Source organism: Nematolebias whitei, chromosome 12 (genome assembly GCF_014905685.2).
Source record: "Nematolebias whitei isolate Nwh7 chromosome 12, NemWhi1, whole genome shotgun sequence".
Classification (NCBI taxonomy): Eukaryota; Metazoa; Chordata; class Actinopteri; order Cyprinodontiformes; family Rivulidae; genus Nematolebias; species Nematolebias whitei.
The window spans coordinates 35392271-35402276 of NC_056509.1; the positions used below are offsets into that span (position 1 = coordinate 35392271).

Genomic DNA, 10006 nt, shown 5'->3' on the forward strand with positions numbered 1-10006 from the left:
ATACATGAATTTGTGAATTCTCTCTACTGCTATGCTCCAAAGGCAACACTAATTACTGAAGTAATTCACATGGAGCAGACACAGCAGGGCAGCCATGCTATCAGATGGCAAAACTTCACTTTCTCTCCAGCTTTGTCATTATACGAAGCTAAAAAGGTTGTGGCACATTAGTGAGATGCTAATTTGTGCTTCTTTAGCCTTCTGGCACAAACTTAACCCAATTATCTTCATTATACATGTATGTGTGCTGTTCTCTCCCACAAACAGGCATGTAAACACATAAATATTCAGACAGGAACACATGGGTCGACCAAGCTCATGAATCCAGGCTAAAAACTAATAGCTACTGATCCTTCTGCTGCACAGCCTTTTTCACTGTGGCTGTTCTAATCTAATGAATGAAATTGAACCGCAGTACCTCACATCAGATTCACTCAGTCTGATGCATTCTCTTCAGAAACACACACACGTGGTTTAAGAAGCAATCTGAGACAGTAAATCAAAATGTGTCTGAATCATTGCAACTCATTATAAAGCAACAAACAGAACACACCAACAGGCAGTGACTCGACTACACACTGCTTTGCAAAACGCAACAGGCATGGCGTGTTATAGCTCCTTGCATGTTTTAGTGGTATTGTTTTTTTTCCTCCACAAACTTCCAACAAACAGCAGGATGTAAATGAGTGATGTCTGCTCATAATGTTTTGTTATTCTAACATCAGCATCTGGATAAATGCCATCGTTCATCACTATTATCACACTGTGCTGACTTCAAGTAGCTACTGCCATGTAGGCTGAACCTCACGAGGGTATATGCATATACAGTGTGACTGAATCTGTGTGCATTTAGATAGGTGGGTGTTGGAAACATACAAAACTGTTCGCAATAGTCACATTTATCAAAACAACTGCTGTATTTTCTGACTACAAGTCGCTCCGGAGTATAGGTCACATCAGGCAAAAATGCTTCATGAAGAAGAAAAAACAATATACAAGTCACTTCGGAGTATAAGTTGCATTTATTTAGAAGTATATTTCACAAAGTGCAAGAACAAACATTTATTCTGAAATAACAACACACAGAACATACCTGGGATCCTGAACAGGCTTAATTAAGACAAGCCAACGAGTCTGACAAGCAAGTTACCGGTAAATTCACCAATCTCATCCCACATCACTGAATCAATTGAATTCTTCATCCTCGGTGTCGCTTCTGAACAACTCCGCCAACTCCGGAGGAAGACGAAGGGCAGTCTCCTCTTCTGCGGGGCTGTCGTCAGACTCCACATCAGTTCCAGTTATTCCGGTCTTTCTAAATCCTGACAGGATGGTTTCAGTTGTCACTGAAGTCCATGCTTTGTCGATCCATCCAAAGACTTGCTGGAAATTTGCAATGTGCATCCTTCTGGTTGCCATGAATGTGTGCTCTCCATCCAGGTTTCCCACAAGCGACACACGCAAGGCTGCCTTAGAGCTCCAGTTCACCGAGATGTCGAGAGGCTGGAGTACTTTGGTTAAGCCTCCAGGGAAGATAGCAGGTATAGAGTTGCAAGCTTTTATTTTATCTTTGAAATGTGGCATTATGTGCGCTCGCATACTATCCATCGCGAGCAGGGCTTTGCATGCTTTAAAGAAACCATCAAGATGCTTAGTGCAGCATTTGTCTTTTGGCAGTTTTACGTTTGAAAATGACCATCGGTGGCAATTTCTATCCATCTCCACAACATGCTAGCACCACTGTGAAGTGTGATTTCTCATGACCAGTTGTCACTATACTCACACTTTTCTGCCTTTTCTGTGCAACACGTCGACCCATGGGGATGTCAATGTTGACATGTATGTTCTGCTACCTGCTTTCTAAAGAACTCACAAAAACTGTCAACCTTGACTTGAAAGTCTGTTGGCAGTTTCTGACACACCGATGTCCGTGCTCTGATGGAGGCGGCTACGCTGTATAAAGCGATAACACCAAGAAGGTCCACCAACAAAATCATTCATAGTCATCTCCTTGACAACGGCCATGACGTGGAGATGCAACTGGACCATCGATAAGCCTCTCCCAGCTGCGCACTCGGCCTTCGAGCTCTGGCCATCTTGCTTTCAGCCCGCGATTAGCTTTTTTCGTTTTCTTCATTGCAGTTAGAGTCACCTCTGCTTTTCGTCAGTCCCTCACAAGTTTCTCATTCACTCCAAACTGTCTTTCTACTGCTCAAGTACCGCTTTGGGCTGCATATTTTATTACCTGCAGTTTGTAATATGCAGAATAGGATTTTCTTTTTCTGGACATTTTACTTGTGTTAAGTTTTTCTCAGTTGTCTCTAAGTGAATGTATGCACGGGGGGCATAAGAGGAACAACAGTTGTCAAAAGCCTAGAGGGCCCTCTCACAGTTTACTCTTTGGCTCATGTCAGTATGATTGAATATTTAACGCGTGTAGCGAATCACTACACGCGTCAGTCAAAAATTGCGTCATGAATAGGGAAAAAAAATGTAAATAAGTTGCTTCGGACAATACGTCGCAGGACTGGCCAAACTAAAGTGCGACTTAAAGTCCAGAAAATACGGTATATAAAGCAGAAAATGGAAACTCACACACTAAGATGTAAACTTTTTGCATAAATAAATAAATCCCACCTGTGCAGAACACATGAAGATATATTCTACACCTGCAGCAGCTGTGACAGTGTGTGGACCACAATGTTCACACACAAACACATTCATACAGAGATTTATGCAGCTGTAAGTATTTTTAAACGCTACATACCACTGGTACCTTTGCTGCTCTGGCAAAGTATTAAACCATTACGACAGCTCCTAAATATCAGAAGAGCCTGACCACAACTGTAATCATTAAGGTCCTTGTGTGTGTGTGTGTTTGTGTTCCTTACTTACAGCACAATGCCTTTTGTAGTCTGCGTATCTTCATGGCTGTTCGGTATGCAGAGAACCTCACGTTATTCAAGTCCACTACAGGGGAGGAAAAGAGACAGGGTGATGAAAGGTAAATGGAAAATGGGAAAAAGATCAGTACAGAAATCTGTCGGCAGAGCCTCACAAGCTGACTCTGTGTCTTCACTGAAACCTGGCTTCTGGTAGTTTATGTCCAAGAAGACGACTGAATTAGGGGCTGCTAATGTGGACAGCGCAATTAGGTTAGAGAGTTCTGTCTCTGAGAAAGGATGTTGCCATTTGTTGAGCTGCTGGCCTCCAGAAAACGTTCCCAAAGTTTCAAAGGTTGACACCAATCAGGCTGTTTAATAAAGAACAGTCACACTGACCACACCTCAGGGATGCATACATGCTAATGGACACAGACAGGAGATACAGACAGACAGATAAATATAAAGACCAGATTTACTGTGTGTAATTAAATGCAATGTTAGCACACCTCTTGGGCAAACTCCTTATCTTATTTATAAAGTCAAAAGTAGTAAATAAATCCCTCTGCAACACTTGTTAAAATGAGTTTTACATATTATGTTAATGAAGCATTACTTTAAAATTTTATCAACTTAAAAAAACAGCAACTGAGCCGCTCCCTTTAGGCAGAGACGCTTTTTATGTGTTTCCATTTGTGATGTGGATATTTTCAACCAGTCTTTGACAAAACACTTCAGATTCAGAGATACTTTAAGTTGTTTTGAACAAGTAACCCTGAACAGAACTTTTCACTGACATTATGGAAAGTTCACCACCTCAGCCCCCTTCAAAATTACAGCTAGTATTTATTTCAGCTGTTCAAGACACATTTTATCATTCAGTTGTAAAAGGAAATGTCTTTTCATGAGGACTCTCTGACAATAGCTATGTTTATAGGGACATAAGTAATCGGATCAAACGGCCGTTCGGAATAAAAATGTGTCGTGTAAACGCACCATTCGGGTTATTTTTTGTTTATTCAGCGAGTTCCAAAATAATTTGTGATCAGAACGAAACGGGTGGTTTATGCCGATTCATAATCCGAACGGTGCGCATGTAAACGCTTGAGCCGTTCATTTTTTTCTGATTGTGAAAAACTGACCTGATTGCACATGTGCGACTTTGTCATTTCTGCCTGGCTAGATGCTAATATTAGCATGTCAGGGAAGCTAAACTGGTCAGTGAGCGACACAACATTTCTACTGGAAACTTTGAAAGAGCTCAAAATGATCTGTATTACCTGTAGCTGTAACCACCATCATTAAAACCTGTTGCAGGTTTTTTTTAGTTTTTTGGTTAATTTCAATTCGGATGCTGCTTCGTACACCTTTGTCTCATATGCTGAAGGTTCTGCTTTTACTCTCAGTCCAACAAATATATCAACTAGAACTTTTCTATTATCTAACAAAGATAGGGCGGCTGTGGTGCAGTGGTAGGGCAGCAGCCTTAAGACCAGAAAGCCACAGGTTCAACTCCCTGCCATGCCCACATGCCGTGGTGTTCTTGAGCAAGACGCCTAATCCTTAACTGCTCCCCAGGTGCTGCCCGCTGCTCCACCTGGATGCATCTCATGTGTGATGGGTTAAATGCAGCACAAATGTCATCAGTGTATAGAAACATACAATGATGACAATGCATAGCACTTTACTTTCACTAGATAAACTGACCTTCTTTGGGTCCCTGCATGTAACTACATGTGTTCAGAGTTAGAACTATGCACTGTTTTACTGATACACCATGTGTTTCTTGTACCTGCCAGCTGTCAAACATATGCAGAATGACAATGAGTCTGGTATTTAAACACCAGTAGTTTCCTGGTGTATAAAAGACAGAAATCATTAGGAATCATCATTATTGCTGAATCAATAGGATTAATTTTGATGCAATCACTGTACTGGAGGCACAATAGTCAAACATTATCAGATTTTTTTTAGCAAGTCAAATAAACACAAGCTGCTAAATATTTTTAAGCAAGTGCCAATATTTGTAATAACTAAAATTTAATTATCCATCCATCCAGTTTCTTCTGCTTATCTGGGGTCAGGTCGCAGCTTAAGAGGCCCAGACTTCTCTCTCCCCAGTCACTTGGGCCAGCTCCTCTGAGGGAATCCCGAGGCGTTCCCAGACAAGCAGAGAAACATAGTCCGTCCAGCGTGTCCTGGGTCTTCCTCTGGGTCTCCTCCCGGTAGGACTTGTCTGGAACACCTCACCAGGGAGGCGTCCAGGCGGCATCCTAACCAGATGCCCGAGCCACCTCAACTGGCTACTTTCGATGTGGAGAAGCACCGGCTCTACTCTGAGTCCCTCCCGGATGATCCAACTTCTCACCCTACCTCTAAGGGAGAGTCCAGAAACCCTGCGGAGAAAACTCATTTCGGTCGCTTGTATCCGTGATCTCGTTCTTTCGGTCACAATCCAATCCATGACCATAGATGAAGGTAGGAACGTAGATCAACCGGTAAATTGAGAGCTTTGCCTTCTGAATCAGCTCTCTCTTCACCACAACAGACCTGTACAGCGCCCGCTTCACTGCAGACGCCACACCTATCCGCCTATCGATCTCACGCTCCATTTTTCCCTCATTCATGAACAAGACCCCAAGATACTTGAACTTCTCCACTTGGGGCAGGACCTCCTCCCCAACCTGCAGAGGGCACTCTACCCTTTTCCAGCTCAAGACCATGGCCTCAGATTTGGAGGAACTGATCCTCATCCCGGTGGCTTCACTCGACTGCGAACTGCTCCTGCGACCTGATGAAGCCAATAGGACCACATCATTTGCAAAAAGCAGAGACGCAATCCTAAGGCCACCAACACCCTCAACACCTTGGCTGCGCCTAGAAATTCTGTCCATAAAAGTTATGAACAGAATCGGTGACAAAGGGCAACCTTGGCGGAGTCCAACTCTCACTGGGAACAAGCCTGATTTACTACGGGCAATGCGAACCAAGCTCTGACAAAATTTAAAATTTAACTAAAACTTTTGGACACTCTTTTGTGAATTAAGACCCAATGTTACAAAACATAGTACAGTGTAGTATTTTGTACCTAATGACTGATAGAGTTCTGTCATCTTTGGATGATCCCAACAGGTCGTCTGTGTCTGATGACTGAAAAACAAACAAATAAAAAGTTGAATTAGACCGAGGAACACAATATAATACAACAGCAGACAAACAAACTGAGCAGGAGGCAGTTTAGTATGAGCATTAACCCCCCCCCCCCCCCCCCCCAAAAAAAAGCTAATAATTTCTACACTCTGAAGCGTTATCACTCAAGAAAAGTACACACAGGAACGGATAAACCAACTGTGTGCACAAACGCTCACAACACCAAGGACAGTAACAGCACAAGGTGAAAAAAACCTGGCATTAGGCTGGTACAATTATAAACAAGCTTCTATTAAAATATATCTGGTGTTTATTGGCAACTCTTGCAATGGTTTCTGATTTGGAGCCAGACGCAGGAAAATTCTCCTCAATGGCATAGAGAAATCCTAAAGTACAAAAAAAAATAAAATAAAAGCCCAACCAAAAAAATACATTCACACTGTGAATCCCTCTCATCACGGCAGGGGGTCTTTCCTAACAACCCTGAAAAGGAAACAAGGAGCCCAAGTTTCAAGTTCTTGTTCATATTCCTGCTTTATATAGAAGTTTTCACCTCACAAAAAAACACAATAAAAAGATCCCTAAATAAATAAAATAAGTTGCACGCCAAAAGTGATCAGACAGATATTTCACTTGCAGAGGACAAGAAAAAGGAAACTTTTCTCCAGCTGCAGATTCAAGTCTGGCATGTCTATGTGAGCTCCTATGGCTGTTCCTGTGCGTGCATGTATATTTTAAGACAGCACCTGGCTGTCAGACGCCACGCTCCGATCTGTTGTGAGAGGCTTTCTGGAAGGTGGGTTTTTTGAAATGCGGAGGTATCCCTGTGGATTCGGCAGCGCCTTGCTCTCTGCTGACAGTCAGCGGAAAGTAAACTTGAGCTGCAGCCGTGGCTGGCGTAAGCTCTCCCAGCACACAGATGTTCATCACTATTCAGCGGCGGCACAGGCTGATAACCTCTTTCACAAGTGAGCAGTCATTGCTAATGCTCGGACCACCCCTTCGCTGAGGTCCCACAATGGGTTTTAATGAATGCTGCGCAGGAGATTTGTTGCTATTTGTTTCACACAAGGACAAGAAACAGGAAGAAGAAAATGCAAAGTCTAAACTGCAAAAAGAGCAAAAGTTATCAACATAAAACAACTTTGTCACTTAAGTGTAAAACGGTTTGCTGCAGATAAGACTGAAATAGCTCAGAGATATTACATATCGCATTATAGCATAAAATATGTAGTGCATTTCTGTGTACAGGGAAAACAAAAGCTATTTTCACAGCTTACAAATGAACAAGTGAACTCCCAACTATTTCCAGCGCTTTCCTTGAATGTTTGCTTTTTTCCACAGCAGCAACGAGGAACATTTATTGTCGTTTTGGACCAAAAATTAGCAAAGCTGTTCCATTTAAGATAAGAGAAAACATTCAGATGCAAAAGAAAAATGTTTGGGGAATATTAAAAGAATGAGGGGAGAGAATGGGAGTATACAGACAGAAATCTAACCACCGTTCATACAGCAGCACATCCTCAGTGCATTGCAGGACAGCATGAGGTTTTAAATCTAAGATTGCTTAATAACTTGTATGATTTTTGTTAATGACGGAACTTTACAAACAACATGAACTGGAGACTTCAAAGATTGATTTGGCATGATTGGATTCACAAGAGTATCACATAAGGCGCATTATACGCCCGTCAACAAACTATTATACCGCAATCTATAGCAATGGCCCAGACAAGCAAATAACTTTTAACATTCATTTGTGGCATTGAATTTGGAGCTGGGTGATGAAAAGTGTAAGCGGCAATGTCTAGTGACGTTGTACGTGTAGTATGAAGTCTCATTATCTTAAGCAGATCAAAGGTGATGGGAGGGACAAGAGAAAGTTTATGGACATACAGCTGGATGAACGAAGACTATACCATTGTACATCTAACTTCTATGGGTGTATAAAAAGATAAGACATATGATGTGTGACAGGAGAAGTGATCCATGGTATGAAATGAAATATATAAAGCATGTGAAACTATGCAAGAGGTGATAATATATAGGACATAAATGAAATTAGATCTACAAGATATACATTAGATACGATTAGATACAGAATAAAAGACAAGAAAAAATGAACTGTTAAATGATATGAGATGTGATAAATGGTACTTTGTATAAGATATATGATGATACAGTGAGCTATAAGTGATGTATTATATAATGAGATATAAGAAATGTACATAAGATATATAAAATGGTATATCATATTATGATACATGATCTAAACATAGTATGTTTGGAGATAATATAACATATAGGTCATATATCATAAAACAGCCTGTTTGAATGTCTCTCTCAGTATGATTTGCTGTTTCTGCTGCTTACGGTCTTGGATTTCTGGATTTGTACACTATTAACGCTAAAAGTACCGTAGTATATTTGTAACTTAACCATTGCACGAGAACGTTCAATCCAGAGAACCATTGTAGAAGTTTTAAAAGTTTATTTAAAAATAAAAAGTTATTTCACTAGAGATCCAAACCATTTGATTCTTCAGTCTCTCTGACTGATGATTGACATTTGGCAGCATGACAGCTCAGTGGTTAGCACTGTTGCATCACAGCAAGAAGGTCCTAGGTTCAATCCCCCAGTTGGACCTGGGTCTTTCTGTGTGGAGTTTGCATGTTCTCCTCGGGTTTGCGTGGGTTTCCTCCCACAGTCCAAAAACATGCATGTTAGGCTGCTTCAGGCTCAGACCTCCCTTGAAAAAGAGATCTGTGATCTCACTGGGATTTGTCTGGTTAAATAAAGGTCAATAAATAAAATGCATAAATTGACTGGAGTTATGGTAATGTATGGGCTGTTGAGTGTTGTCATACAAAAAAGCTGTACATCAGTGCAGGTTGGGGACACCGATGGGTCTGCAAAAACCAGGCCTCAGTCAAAAACGGACTGTACTCACCTTTCTAGACTTATTTTGGGGGTTTTGTGTTTATTTCGGTCTGTTTTTCTTTGATTCCAGCTCCTGTGTTTCTCTTTGGGTGATTATTACTTCCCGGTGTTTTCTGTTGGGTTAAGTAGTTTCCAGCCTTTATAAGCTGTTCTGTTCTCTGTGCCACTTGTGGGATCAGTAGTCATTGTATGTACGCTATCTGCTGTGGTCAGTGTGGGACCGAGTCGCCATCTGCTCTGAGATTCTAAAGACCTCTTTAACAAAGACAATTTAAGTTTACACTGGATCTACATCCTGAGTCGTATCTTCCACCTGAGAACCCCTAACATGATAAAAATAAAATGTGTTCCATCATGTTTGTGATCTCATTTAAATCTAGCTGTCAGAGTTGCTTATCATCATATTTTTATTTTTAAGCTATTTGTAATGATTTTTATTAGAATGAGAGTCCATCAAACACAAAACACCAAGATAATGGCAATTTGCCTTAATTGCACTTTAAATTGAACTTACAAACATCATTGTTAAAACTCCAAATGAGAAAGAAGACTTTAGCTCATAAAACCTGTGAAATGGACAGAGTGCATCGAAGGAGATCTGAATTCCTAAGGTAGCTTAACAAGTACTAAAATAACTCAAAATTATTTCCCTTCTAAGCTGTCACCATCCTGTATCTTGTTTCATAAAATGATATGATGAGTCAATTTATTTATGCACGACAAATAATCTTCTCCAAGTTTCTTTTTTTGTTAACTCTCTCGTGTGAAAGTGAACTCTGAAACCAGTTTGACTGAATTTGAGCGCAGCAGTGTTTGAACTGAACCTGGCAGCTTCGCTGGATGAGGACATCTGTGATCACAGGCTGCTAACTTGAAAGCGATAAACCTGTCCTTTAAAGTGCTGTTCAGCTCTGTGGCTTTTATCTCTAATCCACACAACTAAAGCCATGCAGTAGCCTCCAATACATCCGAGCTGTCAATCCTGAATTATCTGTCTAAATCCTATATTCTTCGTCTGCATCAAAATTGGTTAT

General features: G+C 41.0%; 1 protein-coding gene across 1 annotated transcript in view; it reads right to left on the reverse strand.

Moving 5' to 3' along the window:
* The window catches only part of utrn (utrophin), a gene marked incomplete in the record, with an annotated part of 237395 nt that overhangs the window by 55328 nt on the left and 172061 nt on the right, over positions 1 to 10006 (reverse strand). The window contains 2 exon segments of the mRNA XM_037685869.1: positions 2896 to 2970; positions 5971 to 6032. Coding sequence (XP_037541797.1) covers positions 2896 to 2970; positions 5971 to 6032 — 137 coding nt within the window.